At 37.2% G+C, this 16,736-nt stretch overlaps 2 protein-coding genes across 5 annotated transcripts; both read right to left on the minus strand.

Moving 5' to 3' along the window:
* Positions 1-752: 752 nt before the first annotated feature.
* Positions 753-14,529, minus strand: LOC110780018 (uncharacterized). 4 transcript variants are annotated; one of them, XM_056843880.1, is made up of 14 exons: positions 14,308-14,529; positions 11,702-11,801; positions 8,072-8,134; positions 7,118-7,755; positions 6,815-7,024; positions 6,043-6,316; positions 4,898-5,284; positions 4,649-4,780; positions 4,065-4,417; positions 3,809-3,979; positions 3,606-3,719; positions 1,281-1,350; positions 1,076-1,183; positions 753-968 (listed from the first exon to the last, which is right to left on the minus strand). In XM_056843880.1, the coding sequence occupies exons 7-14, from the start codon at positions 5,108-5,110 to the stop codon at positions 882-884; spliced, it is 1,248 nt and encodes a 415-aa protein (XP_056699858.1). In that variant the 5' UTR covers positions 5,111-5,284; positions 6,043-6,316; positions 6,815-7,024; positions 7,118-7,755; positions 8,072-8,134; positions 11,702-11,801; positions 14,308-14,529; the 3' UTR covers positions 753-881. The 4 variants fall into 4 exon arrangements, with proteins under 4 accessions (XP_056699858.1, XP_056699859.1, XP_056699860.1 ...); XM_056843881.1 differs by having other exon boundaries at positions 4,898-6,316; positions 7,118-7,388; XM_056843882.1 differs by lacking the exon at positions 8,072-8,134 and having other exon boundaries at positions 4,898-6,316.
* Positions 8,238-10,259, minus strand: LOC110785073 (uncharacterized). The gene is made up of 3 exons (XM_056841869.1): positions 9,888-10,259; positions 9,515-9,846; positions 8,238-9,441 (listed from the first exon to the last, which is right to left on the minus strand). Exons 1-3 carry the CDS (start codon positions 10,257-10,259, stop codon positions 8,238-8,240), a joined length of 1,908 nt encoding a protein of 635 aa, XP_056697847.1.
* Positions 14,530-16,736: the final 2,207 nt, after the last annotated feature.

Genomic DNA, 16,736 nt, shown 5'->3' on the forward strand with positions numbered 1-16,736 from the left:
CCTTGGCCTTTGTTGGGCCTGGCCTTGCGCTGGGCCTGGTGTGGGTGGCGTGTGTTTGTTGCGCTTCAGCTTGCTGGGCGATGGCCCGGCTTCGTGCTGGGCCTTCGTCTGGCAGGCCTCCACTACTACAAAAACACTTTTTGGAGTCGCCTCTTAACCACCTATAGAGTCGCTTCATGGGCGACTCCACAGGGCGCGATTCTATAGGTACCCCCTTTATGTGTCGCCTATGAACCGACACTGTAGGTCAGTTTATGTGTCGCCTCTTAAGTTAGAGGCGACTCTGAATAGGAAACCTATGGATTTGTATGTACTTTTCTGAGTCGCCTAATTCGTTTTAGGCGACGCATATGGTGCCCTATCGTGTCGCCTACTTCGTTTGAGGCGATTCAAAGGGACTCTAAGGTGTCGCCTGCTTAAGTTGAGGCGATTCAAATGTACTCTATGGTGTTGCCTCCATAGTGCGAGGGGATGTATATGATACTCTATGGTGTCGCCTCCTTTATTGGAGGCGATGTATATCATACTCTATAGTGTCGCCTACTTCATTTGAGGTGATGTATATGGTACGCTATGGTGTCGCCTATTTTTTAAGAGGCGATGTATATAGTAATTTATGGTATTTCATGTATACATGAGAAGCGACGACGAAAATGGACGTCGACGATGTTGTAGATGCGCCACATTTTTTTTCTAAATGGCCACATTCAGATCGATCGAAATTAAATGGCATAAATAAAAATTCAAACCACTACAATATAATCTCAAAAATTGATAAAAGTCATACATAATACTTTTGATTGTATTTTTACATATTAGAAAATCCTGGACATGAATTTGAGAATTTTATGTCAACTAAGTGTCAAACTGAAATTAATTAACTATAAACAATTATCAATGAAAAATCTACACCATCTTTCGCGAACATCATCGATAATTTCTTGAGTATATGCTTCCAGATTGAAATTCTACATAAACAAAACCAAATGCATAGATATATTAGAATCGACGCAAGTACACTCAAACAATTAAGCAAGTGCAAATTTAAAGTTAAAAAATTGGATACGTTAATTACCTTTTGAAAATCACGTTCCTTTTTCGATACAAGCGATACTATTTGATCCATATACTTCATGACATAATAGCCGGACTCAACTAGCCCAACTTGTTGAGAACGAGGACACTTCACCACGTATAATATAAGATAAAAATGATGTCAACACATAAATAAATAAGGTCTTTATTCTCACAACAAAAGATATAATATAATAAAAATTTACCTTAACCACCTTCCACGTTAGATTCGTTTTCCGAGATCCTTTGTACATGTTCATTAAAGTCCTATATGCGCTGAACATCAAAGGAAAAAAATCCACCTAATTTAATGTTGCTTCTGTTCATACTGTTAGAGGGGAAAGCCATAATATCTAGGGAACAAGCTAGCACAAAGATTGCAAAGGGAACATGCAAATATTCAGTTTGTGAAACTTGATTCACAATGAAATTATGGTTTCTTTAGCTAAATCCAGCTTATGTGTTCAATCTGAGAAGAGGTTAGATGAAATGGTACAAGCCTTAGAACATTTTCAGCTCCCATAGCAACTACAACACAGCCCAAACTATTTTGCAACTGCAAAATCAGCCAATCCCTTACTTAACTTGCAGACATCAGCTACAGGGTGCAAAAAAATCTAAGAACCACAATAACTGTGAGATTAAGTCTATCATAGATGTTAATCATGTTATACTTGATTAGTGGAGCAGAAAGAAAAAAGAAACTGTTCTTGTGCCGTTTCTGTCATCTGGATATTTGGTCCTTACTCCTTGTGCTGAGACTTCTTTGATTCTGGTGTTTGCTATGGTTATTATATACTCATTTTAGCTTGTGTTTCTGTTTGCTTGTTTCTGCTACAGTCTACTCTTGCAGCAGATCGAGCTGATAATTCTATACTCATTTTAGCTTATGTTTTTGCCACATTCTACTCTTGCAGCAGCTCGAGCTGATAATTTCCACTACCCTCTAGAATGGGACCCCAGTCTGGTAACTATTGTGAACTATATAAATGACATTGTCGGTACCGGTGGTGATGGCGCAAACACTGTAAATATCTCTACATGCGCCTCTATGTTGGCTGCCTCTTGTGGTGCCAAAGTATCCAAGGTTGTATCTCATTTTTTGCTTCCCAATTGGTGTACAAATATGTTTGATTTACTGATGATGGGTTAACTGGTTTGTTTTATAAGATTATGTTGCAGTAAGGGAACAAATCAATATAGCAATAAGTGGTTTGAAGAAAGCATTGAAGGTGCAGCTCCAGCAAATTCTTCTTGGATGACTAAGGGTTTATTTAGAGCAGTTTCAAGTATGAATGAAGGACTGTAAAGGAAATTGAGGGATGGCTACGCCAAACTTGGATAAAAGGAAGACATTTGTTACCCAAGACTAAGGAATTGGGTAACTTTGCTAAGGATGTGAAGGTAAACCATCTTATAAAAATGAATGGTTCATTTAATGCTCAGTTAGTGTGGAAAATTTTTGAACAAAACTCAGCAAAAAATATCTTAGCCACACACATTCCTGTAACAGACTCACAGGATGGTTGAAGTTGAAATGAAGGAAACTTGAGTGATTACACTGTTAAAAGTGGGTATTGGTACTTAGTAAATAAAGATTACCAGGCTGAAATTTCAATCTTATGGAAAAGGTTCTGGAAAAGAGCAATGTGGCCAAAATGGAAATTTTTGTTTTGGAAACTTTATCAAAATGCATTCCCCTTCATGGAAAAGCTTCATAAGAGGAAAATAGGGGACTGTGTTAACTGCATTTATGGACGTAGGAAGAAAGAAACATTAGAGCATTTATTTCTGGAATGCCGTATAGCAAGTCATGTTTGGGATCAACACATAAAATAGAGGAAATATACAACTCACAGTCTGGGGGACAAACTTCCTAAGTTATATAATGAACCAAGACAAAGATAATGATGCACGTGTGGTGGAGATCATAGCGATCCTATGGAGTCTATGGCTAGCCCTTAACCAAGCCATTTTCAGGAAAACTCAGGTGAACCCTATTCAAATCATCTTCATGGCACAACAATGGACTAGAAGGCATCAATAAGCTTGGACTACCACGAGACAGCAGAAATCGAATTAGTATCCTTTGTCTCAAATAAACTTAACTCCTATTTGGTCTACAGGTAACAAAATCCAAGATGCAAGGATTCAAATTAGAGGAGTTTGGATGTCAAGGTAAAACGGAAAGCAAAAGCCTAAAATAGCCATTGGCTTCTGGAGAACACTGGAAGACAGAGTTCTTATTTCTTAAGGCACATACTAGTATAATTGCAATTAATAAGTACTTGATTAGTTCTAGCCGCAAATGTAAAACTTTAGATAAATGATAAGATATCCAACATAGTTAAGGCCATCTAAAATTATATATTTATACAAATGCCACAATGCAGCCAGTAAAGCAGAAATAATTGGTTCGATGAATGGCTTACCGTTGCAGATTGAATCTCGAAGATATGTCGGTAGTGAAGAGTATGAAAGAGAAGAGAGAAAGAGAGAAGTGTGTGAGGTAAGGAAGCTAGAGTACTTACACAGACAAGGAGCCTTTGGTATGCGAATTCTCTAACGACCCATCAGCCATGGAATCAAAGAAAAAGGCTTCCCCTCTTTCAAGGCAAATCACAACCAACATCCAATGATATTTACTGCATAAACAAGGAAGATATTAGTTTTAAAGGAAAAAAATGGACTGATTTAAAGCATTATAATCAATAAGTAGTATAAATGTACTTACTCTTGACGGACCGGGGCAAGTATATATTTCTTCGTACTTTGCTTGGTAATTGAATGATTCACATATTTTGTGTGGATACTGGGACGAAGTTTAACCAGCCCTAGCTTATGCGGACAAAAAAATCCAACTTCTTCTTGGAGCTTGTTTTTCGTGATCTCGTTTTGCAAAAACCTTAACCAAATCAACAAGTATTAGTTAACCTGTATTAATCATATCTAGCTAAAGTTCAACAAACTTTAGAGATCACATTTTTTACCTTATCCAGATATCCACACAAGATGTACGTATGTATTCCATGTTCAGTAATTTTTTAAGATCATCACCAAACACGTAAGCAGTAAAAGAAACTTTATCAGGATAGTATAAGATATCCTCTTCGAAATCGACATCAACGCTGAAATCAACATCTCGATTCTTATACAAGTTGTATAATTGCTTGCAGCTATTTGGCAATGCCAAAAACATGTCCTTGCCAATAAGGAAGGGGGCGAGTTCTTCTTCATTATTATTAAAACGAGATTCAACAGCTGAACCGGTGTCAACTAGTTTCTTACCCTCCATTAGATTATTTCTAATCTCCTTTGGTGGTGGTGGTTGATCGATCAAGTTCTATACATATTTTTATGAAAAAAAACAAGATTAGTGTCAATCAAAATCAATAAGTGTTAATTGATAAGCTGAAATCAATAAGTATAATTAATGTCACCACAATGGATAATCTGATTTGTGAACGAGGCCACTGAGCCCAACTTCCTTTTATCTAACCAAGGGACTCGTGCCCAAAAAAGGCAAGGGTAGAGGTGTATTCTCTTCACCTTCAACAACATGTAGGATTTTCACCTTGACATGATCTTCAAGTAATGGAACTCCATGAACAAGCTCCCCTGGTACGCTTTTCAACAATGTACCTGTTGCCACAACTCGAATTCCAGAGCTTTCTTCAAGTATTAATATATCACAAGGAATTGGTTCCTGTAAAGTAAAAAAAATACATGAACAAGGTTGACACAAATAACCTAGTTGTTTGCAATACTCTTACTTTCTTGCAAACACAGTACGACAAGCAAATGATGGTAGGGAGATAAGAACCTTAGAGCTATTCGCGAAAGGATCGGGATCAATAAACTGACAACTACTACGAGTGGGAACATCAATCATATTAACCTCCAAATCTTTACGTACTTGTATACCACAAGATTTCAAGACATCAAGGGTAACAACTCTCATTTCAGCCCTTGTCTGCTCCCTTACTTGTTCAGTGAGGAAATTTGTAATTTCTTCCACTTGTTTAATTGTAAGCATACCCTCTGTTTGATTACAACGCCTCTTTCTTTTAAAAACTGATGTAAGCGTTGCTTTTCCGCCCACTCCCCTTACATGGCCTCCATGCTCAGGATTTCCAAGCGCTTCAGTTAAAATGTCATGGCTTCCATGAGAAACAAACTCCCCTGATTTTTCCTTTTCCCTTAGCTCATTCTGTTTGCAAACGGAACAATATAATCAGACAAAAGATTTAATAAAGTGAATTATGTAATCTATGAATTCACTAACTAAACACTTATTAACTTCAGTTGATTTGAATAAAGGAATCCTGCAAATGAATTGGGTTTGGGGAAAGTTTAAACGTTCAAGGAGTCTTAACTTAGATTAGCTAATGTTTGTGAAAATTTATTGGAATATTACAGGGCAACAGATCAGTCAGGAAGATCAGTTAGTGCAGATCAGATAGATGAGTCAGTGCATATCAAACAGACGAGTCAGCAACAGCTACAGATCATTCAGGTCAGTCAGTGCAGATCAGTGCTGCCAGTGCAGATCAGTGCATATCAGTGCAGATCAGTCAAGAGATTAGTGCAGATCAGTGCAAAATAGTCCAGATCAGATAGCATATCAGTGCAAAAGAGTGCAGATCAGATAAGTGCAGAACAGTGCAGAACAGTGTAGAACAGTGCAGATCTGATAGAAGATCAGTGCAAAACAGTGCAGATCAGATAACAGATTAGTGTAGATCAGTAAAAAAACACTGCAGATCAGATAACAGCAGCATGAAATGCAGATCAAATAGCAACAGATTAGTCATGCAAATCAAAGAAGAAGAAGAATGGCAGAGAAGAAGTCAAACAATGAACGTATGTTAGGAAAAAATGGAGGGAAATTTAATTGGTGGGCCACACATCACACCTCAGTTAACAGAATAGACTAAGAAATTATAAAGAGAAATATGAAAAGGATACTTATGAGCTTCTCTACAACCAATTTCGTTTTCTCATTAGGGATATTCCCGTTCTTGTCCTTTCTTCCATCCATCCACCTTTCATAACGAGGTCTTGGAGTTACTACAGGTGTTTCACCTGATTCAACACCCTTTGAAGAAGATGCACCAGACAACATGGCCTTTTTCAGTTGCTCTTGGACAAACCGTTCTTCTAGTTTTCCATATCCACCGCGACCCAAGTGATGGGGATACAAATTCTTGGCTTGGTTAGCTCGATTTCTTTCACTGGTAACCTGCCAAAAGAAATAAAATTTCCAGCATAAGTATTTCAGTTAAAGAGAAGAATCGTGCAAAAAAGTTCGAGGTTCACAAGGTGTGTGTTTTTGTGTGTGTAAAGTCAGTGCCTGTCCCATATGTTTCTCCAGAAGAGCGTTTTCTCATTGGTCGCATTTGTCCTAAACCATATGGCATGTATCGTTGTACTGTTAGAAAAGATTCACACTAATAATTAATGAGTCAATTAACTTATGATTTGGGACAGATTTCCAATATTATATACTCCGTTTTAAAAGAATTCATTAAGATTCATGAATGCACTATAAAGTAAGTTTATGCCAAGATGAACAGTCAGAAGTATGCACTGGAACATTCATGCCAAGATGAACAGTCAGAAGTATGCCAAGATGAGGGCTCCAACAGCATGGATAGGTCAGGACCTAATAAGGCTGATTCTTGCTTCGGGGCAACAGTTCCCGAGTTTAAAACAAACACATATAAGTAAGTTTAATCACCTTGAATTCATCTGATTCACGTTGCTCTTTAAAGACTTTCCAATCTTCCTCATCAATGCCTGCGTATTCCTGCCATGGTGGGTTGTCCACTTCATTTTTTGTGCATTAATTGAAATAAGCGATCGTCAATCTGGTCTTGAAATCCTTCCACCTTTTATTGCAATCCCTCAGCACAAATTCTTTCTTGTTATCATCACACAAGAATAATTTCTACAAAAACATGATTTTTAATGTTAGAGTACACACGAGACATTGAATGACACGTGAGAAAGGGGTGCTGACACAAAAGTAAAAGCATTGTACCTTGATACAAACCCATAATCTTTCCTTTATTTCCTCACAACCATTCTCCAGTGTGTAATGTGAATCTTGACCTTTGAACGAGTAATTGACCCAGTATAGGCTATGTACCTATTCATGAATTCTCCAATAGCAGAACCATCGTCACTCCACTGAAGAGCATATGGTCCATCATCATCTTCCATGATATACTTCGCCGTTGTAGGCCCTCTCCTTTTATGAGTTGCGTTTTTCTTCGTCTTCTCCTGCGTATCCCCCTGAGAAGGAGGATGATCTTCTCCGGAAGCCATAAAAATTAATAATTCTTAACAAAGAATTGGTTTATGGTGAGTCACAGTACAATTCAAATATTAAAATGAAATAGGAAAATAAATCACCATAATATTTTTTGGCAAAAAAGAAAAATTATTAATCAAAAGCGCTTTCAAGTTTGTACAAGCTCAAACTGCCACTTAGGCCTGCAACAAGCTGCAAGCTTAAAAGAATAAAGCTAGCCTAAAATCTATTCAAAATAACAGAAAACTAAACACAAAAAATAAGCTAGTTAAGTCAACCGAGGTAAACGAAATTAGCTGAAGCTGCCCTAATAGCCTTCAATTCACCGGCATCCACTTAGGCAGAAGCCCAAAACCCAACAGCAGCTACATAAATATAACTGAACCAGATCAGAAAACAACATTTATAGGCAGATGGAAGTTCAAATTTCAAGCATTATTCTAATAAACATGTAATGTAGTTTAAATTTCATGCTAGGATCTGTGATTTCACTGATAAATGGTAACTAACATAATTAACTCCAAGTAATAAGACACTAAGGCATAGTCTATACATGGAAGATATGATAATCAAACCTTGGGAGCTGTCCTAAACACAAGCAGTAGACAAGAATGCAAAAAGAGAAGAATATAAGCACTCATATTGCTCATGTTCATCAAGGAAAAGACAAAGGAATCTTACCTCTTAGAAATCAGTCCTTCACATGGGTACTAAGATGAATCCAAAGAAGAAAAAAAAGAGTATCTGAAATGACAGATGTAACATGTTTGTTAATATACGATCAAGGTATTAGACACATGTAATATACATATAACATGTCTTTAACACATAAGTACCTATATAGATTTCATTTCGGTGTATCCCATTCGCCTTCATTATGATCATCACGCAAATAATGTTCAGTTAAGTCGTCTACACTAACTGGTGTATTTTGATACATTGCAAAAGTAGGAATCTCATCAACTTCATTAAATTCTGTTTCGTCAGGCACAAGGTCAGAAACCGCAATACCATGTCTCTTTCCTTGAATAACTACCGACCATGATTTTTCAGATGGATCGCTCATGTAAAATACTTGTGTTGCCTGTGATGCCATTATGAATGGCTCATCATGGTGACCCAATTTACCAAAATTTACTGATGTATATCCTAAATCATCCATTTTAACCCCTTTGCTTATTTCCATCCACTTGCAATGAAACACAGGAACTCTAAACTCACTGAAATCAAGTTCGAATATGTCTTCAATTACTCCATAGTATGACATCTTCGCATGTTGTGGTCTATTGTCCTTGGCACTCGCAAAATGCAGACCGGACGCTTCTAAAGAAACACCGCTGTTCTGCATGGTACTAGTATTATCCTTTCTCTCGGTGTAGAAGCAATACCCATTTATATCATAGCCCTCATAGGATATAACGTTAGCGTTTGGGCCGAATGCTAACATATTAATGACATCAGTGACATCATGTGGTGCATGTCGTAACTGGTCAGTCACCTTCTTTTGAAACCACTTAATGAATGTGTGGTTGTGTTCATCTCTTATAACCTTTTCACCTTTTCCAGGATTTTCCAATCTGATAGTCTCCATATGATCTTCCAAATAAGGATGCACCTCCGCACATTGTTGTAATATGTATAAGTACGCTTGATCTAGTTTTTCAGGGCTAAGGGTGATGACTCGACACCCAATTGTGCCCTTTCCTTTTCTTCTATCTTCATCATGGCGAGGCGTAGGGAGCCCAACCATTTCAAGCTCTGCCAAATGCTCGGTACAATATCCGAGGACCTCATCACTCAAGTAACCCTCAATTATGCTACCTTCAGGTCGGGATCGATTCCTCACATAGCCTTTTAGATCACCCATATTGCGCTCAAATGGATACATGTACCTAAGGTAAACTGGACAACATAATTTGACTTCTCTCACTAAATGAACTACTAGATGCACCATAATGTCGAAAAAAGAAGGCGAAAAATACATCTCAAGTTCACATAAAGTGAAAACTACCTGTGCTTGCAATGAATACAACTTCCCAGGATCAATTACCCTTGAGCATAAAGCTTTGAAAAACAAACACAAACGGATTATGGCGTGTCTTACTTTTTTTTGGCAAAATAGACCTGATTGCAATCGGCAAAATCTCTTGCATTAAAGTGTGACAGTCATGAGATTTCAAGCCTATTAATTTCAAGTCTTTCATCGAAACAAGCCTCTGGATATTGGAGGAATACCCGTGAGGAACCTTCACGCCATGTAAGGACCGACATAAGACCCTTTTCTCCTTTTTAGATAAAGTGTAACAAGCTGGAGGTAAATAATCGCGTTTTCCCTTCTTTACGGCTTCCAACTCCGGTCGAATTCCCAATTTAACCATGTCATCCCTTGCATTTTTTCCATCCTTTGTTTTACCTGGTATGTTTAGAAGCGTGCCAATAAGACTATCAAATACGTTCTTCTCAACATGCATCAAGTCAATACAATATAATGTCTTACATCCAAATGTTCCCAGTATGGAAGGTTCCAAAATATAGACATCTTTTTGTAACAAGCTTGGCCAGTCGTAGCTTTGTATGGTTTTCCAAATACACAATTGATGTCTTTAACCTGTTCATATACTTGCTTCCCTGTTAGAGGAATATGGGCAGGTCTATGCTCAAGTTTTCCATCAAATGCCTTTCGAAGTCTGCGATAGGGATGACTAAGAGGCAAAAACACCCTAGTGCTCATGTATACCTTCTTATTACATTTCTCTAAGTGAATTGCTTTTGTATCATTTTCACAAATAGGGCATGCTTTATAACCCTTTGTGACGTGATCGGATAAATTCCCATATGCAGGAAAATCATTAATTGTGCAATATATCATGGCACGCAATGTAAAAGTCTCTTGTCGATATGCATCAAACACAGGCACACCTTCATCTCACAACATTTTTAAGTCTTCAATTAGTGGTGCTAAGTACACATCTATGTCATTCCCAGGTTGCTTAGGCCCTGATATCAACAATGACAACATAATGTACTTGCGCTTCATGGTTATCCAAGGTGGCAAATTGTATATCACGAGCGAAACAGGCCATGTGCTATGTTGGCTACTCATGTTACCAAACGGGTTGATCCCATCTGTACATAATCCTAACCTCAAATTCCTTGATTCACGGCCAAATTCCTCGAATTGATCATCCATGTGTTTCCACTGTGGGGAATCGGCTACATGTCGAATCATTTCATCTTTTGTGCGCTTGTCAGCATGCTATGATAAATTTTTAGCATCTTTGGCATTAGCGAACAAGCGTTTCAATCTCGGAACTATAGGCAGATACCATAGTACCTTGGCAGGTTCATTGGTAGCATCACCATTGTCACTCACCTTATATCGAGATTCCCCACATCTTGGACATTCTTGCAACTCATTGTACTCTTTTCGATACAACACACAATCATTAGGGCAAGCGTGTATCCTCTCTGCATCCAAACCCATCGGACACAACATTTTTTTAGTATGGTATGTAGAACTTGCAAGCTCATTGTTCTCGGGGAACATGTCTTTTAGTTTTGCCATCAACTCTATAAAACTTTTATCAGTCCACCCACCTTCTGCTTTTATCTGGAACAGACTTAGCACACTAGATAATTTAGTATACTTGGTGCAACCCTCATACAAAGGTTTTTCGGCATCACTCAAAAACCTATCAAGAACATGCGACCTCTCTTCTAAATTATCCTCCGTATCATGCACAAAATCATCCAACTCATCATTTTCATAAGATAAATGATCGTTACTTAGATTCTCTACAGGATCCTCATAGTTATTGTTTGTCCTACCTGAAACCCCTTCACCATGCCATATCCATTCGGTATAATTCTTAGAAAACCCATTCCAAAATATATGATCTAGTAATTGACTTTCTGTAGACACCGTAGTAATATTGCCACAATTCCTACAAGGGCAACATATTTTACCCACCTCCTTTTTGTGTTTCAATGCAAATTGAATAAATTCCTCAACCCCTTGACGAAATTCAGGCGTAGTACGTTTTCGTGAAATCCAACTTCCGTCCATCTCTAACCGAATAGATATATCACATATATTAGCTCCATACTTATTTCACAAAAAAAATCATACATACAAAATGCATGACTTTTTAGTTTATTGGTCCTTATTACTCCAATCATGAACATATATATGAGATTATGATATATAATTTTATTTTAAATAAAATGATATCTAAAATAGCACTTGTAAAATAACCACCATCATCAAAAGAGAAGAAATAAAAGGAGAAGGGAAAATAAAAGAAACTTTACCAGATTAGGCTGCCAACAACGAATAATTCACTTTTGCACTATGGTATGGAATTGCACTCTTCTGAGAATCCCAATAGTAAGATTTCAACCAATTGAGTGCCTGGATATGTGAATACAAGCAAGACATCAAGAAAACTAACCACATTACTTGTCTGAGTGACTTCTAAACATAAATTGGGATATGAATGACAAAGTGGCCCAAGTACAATAAACATTTCCAAAAACATTTATCTAGACTGATGCTAAGGCCTTTAATTTTACGTCTGAAAGATTGATAGTCATATGCAAAATAGACACTGCATCAGATTCTGTAAAGTTTATGATAAAAATCCAGAGTATCAAATAAACAAAATAATTTTAGACACCATATTTACACTGGCAGCTTTTGGCCGTTCCATGGAAAAGTTGAATACATGTCATGATATTGGATTTTCTAATTGCTGAGATTGCTTAATGGTAAGAATGACCCTCTACAAATGCTTAGCTTTTTGACAGTTAAATCATCAAGGTTTTTTTTTTATCAAGGTGTAAATTCTTACTGGTTGTATATAATTTCTTCTAAATTATTTGAATGGTACGCATGTATGATATCTTATGCAACACTATGTTGATAGCGAGTCATTATGGTGTCTGCTGAGCTATGCTATGTATTCTGAATTTAATGATATGAGGCGGTCAAAACTTTGAACTTTGAACTGCCCATCTTGCTCTTTCATTTCAGTAAAGTCAGTGATTTTGTTTACTATTTGCTTTGAAAGCCACATTCAATTGATGCTGTTGAAATTCCGGAGTATCATAATTTGTTTTAATGCTGATCTTCATTACAAAGTAATAGATTTAGCTATGACTCTTCATATGTTGATTGTTGCTGTTTCTACTGGTTCCATAGAAAGTAGATCATATGTGGTTGTCAAAAAAAAAGGAAGGAAATAAGAATGTAATTATAGTGCAATTATTATTTCTATTTCCCTTGAATTCCTGACTCAACTTAGTAATCTTGCTAGCAGCAAGAACTTTTCAAGGAGATAAGTGAATTTTGCAGGATTTCTCCCGAGCTTACTGTCTGAACTATTGTTTTCTCGTTTAGATGGTTTATTCTCTTTTACTGCCTTGCTGAAGAATCTGAATATTTTGAGTCAGTGCAACAACTAATAGCCTTGCATAACCATATTTTGCTTTTGGTCTCTTCTATCTTAAGAGAATGTGATACTATGGTCTCTTCTATCTTGTAGAATATTTTGAGAGAATGTGATACTATGGTCTCTTCTATCTTGTAGTTTATGTATCTTTTCTTCCTGAAACTAACATGAAAGTACATAATAATGTAAAATAAGTTATAAGGTTGTTCTAGCAGTGGTGGTTGACATAACAAATGTTTCTTCTCTTTTCTTTGTTATTATGTTGAATTATCTTCAACCTTCTCTAATTATAAGTTAACTAAGCCTATTTTATTTGGGGATAAATGCACTCATTTTTGAAATAACATGCATAAGAAACAAATTGAGATGAATCCATTTGTTTTCCTGAACATGCCTGGATAGAGATTTCGCCTCTGACAACTATTCAAGATTTGAAATACTCAGTTTTGACAGCAGAAATCTGATTCCGTACCAGAGTATAATACAGTTGCAAGATACAAGTAATGAACTTTGTTATTTACCTATAGGCCCAATGGGATATGGTGAGTACATGACACCATAGTAATAAACTCAAGCAACAGTTTGTTGCAGCACATGACAAATCAAACTGTGAGTATGACACCTAGTTAATGACTCAGTCAAGTACTGGAATTTCATTTTGAACAACCGAATAGATACTACTGCCTAAGAGTGTACTCAGCCCAGGCAAATATCAGTTTGCAGAAGTTGTAACAGATTGTATGCATCGGTTCATCACTGGCCAGGAAGCTCAGACTATAATCCAACACGACAACTATGCACTGGTTCATCAAAAAAAAAAACTATGCACTGGTTCATACCGTCCAAGGATCCAATGTGAAAAAAATTTCATCAGGTTCAAACCTGGCCACAAACTTGATACAATCCAATACGACCAATAATCAATTTTCTGACAAACTGAGATAATGTACCAATCACAGTACTGCACAGGACGAAAGATACAACAGATGTTTCTTCCTGTTTCGTTGTTATTATGGAGAATTATCTTCAACCTTTTAATTATAAACTAAACCTCTCATTATTAGTTGACTAAGCCTATTTTAGTTGGGGATAAATGCAACCAGTTCTGTGGAAAATAACAAGCAAAACAAACAAATCAAACAAATTGAGATGAATCCATTTGTTATACTGATCATGCCTGGATATAGACATTTAACTATTCAAGATGTTAAGCAATCAGTTTTGAGTTTGACGGCAGAAATCTGAGTCCGTACTAGAGTATATTGCCGTTTACCATCAACTCTCATTAATCCCCTCAATTCTCATTAATCCATTCAAAATTCAAAGTTTTCAGCAACAAATCATAAAATTGCTCCACATTGTATTCTATAAGACGCAATAATGAACAAACTAACACAAAGACAATCCTAGAAATCTAAACCAAATCACCAAATCAAATTACAAATAGATAAGAGGAAGAGGACGAACCGAAGACGGTCGTGCGGTGCCGATTGTGTCTGAAAGTTTCGTAGCAATTTCGTCCTCAGTTTGTTGATGGAGGTCGGGCTTCAATTTCTGGAGTATCGTGGGTGGAGGTTTTCACTGATGGAGGTGGGGTTTGGAGTATTTCGTGGGTGGAGGACTGGAGGTTTTTGCTGATAGAAAGATTTAGGTTGATGAAGGGTTTTTATGAGGGAACGTTTTCTGACTCAGAATTAGTTTAGGTGTAGGACTTTTTTTATGAGGGAAAGTTTTTTGTTTTAAGTATTTTTAATATTTTTTTTAAATAGGCGCTTAATAGTCTCTTTGAGGCGGGAACATGATAAAAAAAAACTTAATTTATATCTAACAAGTCGCCTACAATTGGAAGGGGACACATAAGATTAACTCTATAGTGTCGCCTATAATATAAAATGCGATACGTAAACAATATGCGTCCCCTGCAACATATAAGACGACACGTAAAGTATACGCATCCCACTTTATAGGGGAGGGGACTCATAAAAGTTTACTTTTAGAGTCGCCTACTCAATAAAAGGCGACTCGAAAAGCTTATGTGTCGCCTAATAAGTTACAGGCGACACGTAAGCCTTTTATTTGATTTTTTATTTTGACTTATGGAGCCTTATGAGTCGCCTGCTCTATAACAAGGGACTCTGAAAACTTATGTGTCGCCTATTTGTTTGAGGCGACTCGAAAAGTCAGACTCCATAAGGTGTTTCTGATTAAACCCAATAGTTCAGTTGCTCTTTCTCCAACTTTAGAGAAAGGTTGCTTTGTCATTTTGCCATGTAAACATGATTCGCACTTACCATAATCCTCTAAGTCAAATGGTTCTAGAATTCCTTCCTTTTGAAGTCTTTCCATGCGTTTCAAGTTAATATGGCCTAATCGACAATGCCACAGATAGGTGAGATCCGAATCATCCTTTTTGGCCTTTTTGGTATTTATGTTATAAACTTGTTTGTCGTGATCTAATAAATAAAGTCCATTGACCAATCTAGCAGATCCATAAAACATCTCTTTAAAATAAAACGAACAACTATTGTCTTTTATTAAAAAGGAAAATCCCTTAGCATCTAAGCAAGAAACAGAAATGATGTTTTTAGTAAGACTTGGAACATGGAAACACTCTTCCAGTTCCAAAACTAGCCCAGAGGGCAACGACAAATAATAAGTTCCTACAGCTAATGCAGCAATCCGTTCTCCATTTCCCACTCGTAGGTCGACTTCACCCTTGCTTAACCTTCTACTTCTTCTTAGTCCCTGTGGATTGGAACATAAGTGTGAGCCACAACCTGTATCTAATACCCAAGAAGTTGAATTAGCAAGTATACAGTCTATAACGAAAATACCTGAAGATGGAACTACTGTTCCGTTCTTCATATCTTCCTTTAGCTTCAAGCAATCTCTCTTCCAATGCCCCTTCTTCTTGCAATAGAAACATTCGGATTCAGAAGTGGGTTGACTGACCTTCCTCTTTTCAGACTTGGCGCCAGTTTGCTTAGTTGGGCTGGCCTTGTTGCCACCTTTCTTAGCATTCCTCTTCTTTCCAGATTTCTTGAACTTGCCCCCACGCACCATAAGCACATCTTGCTTATCACTTTTGAGCGTCTTTTCAGCGGTCTTGAGCATACCATGAAGCTCAGTGAGCGTTTTGTCCAGACTATTCATACTGTAGTTCAGCTTTAACCTGATCATACCCGCTATGAAGAGAATGGAGGATGGTGTCTACAACCATTTCCTGAGAGAACTGCTGATCCAGCCGACTCATATTCTCAATGAGTCCAATCATTTTGAGAACATGTGGACTTACGGGCTCGCCTTTCTTAAGCTTGGTCTCAAGAATTTTCCTATGGGTCTCGAATCTTTCGACTCGAGCCAGATCTTGGAACATGTTCTTTAACTCACTGATGATCGTGAAAGCATCTGAGTTGATGAACGTTTTCTACAGATCTGCACCCATGGTTGCAAGCATTAGACATTTCACATCCTTGTTGGCATCAATCCAACGATTGAGGGCTGCCTGAGTGACCCCTTCGCCTGAGGCTTCGGGCATCGCCTCTTGCAGGACATACTCATTTTCTTCCTGCATAAGAACTATTTGCAAGTTCCTTTGCCAGTCAAGGAAGTTTTTCCTGTTCAACTTCTCCTTTTCGAGAATTGATCGAATGTTGAATGAATTGTTGTTTGCCATAATTAAAACTACAATTGAAAAGAATAAACAAATAAATAATCATTCACAGTTTCTCTTAATAAACTTAAATTCTAGCATACATGCATAATTTAATGTTCATTAAGCATTTTATTCAAGTTATGTGTTCCGGCAGGTGTGAATAAAATGATTCCAAGATCCTAAAATCCATTGAAGAATTAAGCACATTATGTATTTAGACTCAATTTTAAAATCTTTTAGG

Source organism: Spinacia oleracea, chromosome 4, assembly GCF_020520425.1.
Source record: "Spinacia oleracea cultivar Varoflay chromosome 4, BTI_SOV_V1, whole genome shotgun sequence".
NCBI lineage: Eukaryota > Viridiplantae > Streptophyta > Magnoliopsida > Caryophyllales > Amaranthaceae > Spinacia > Spinacia oleracea.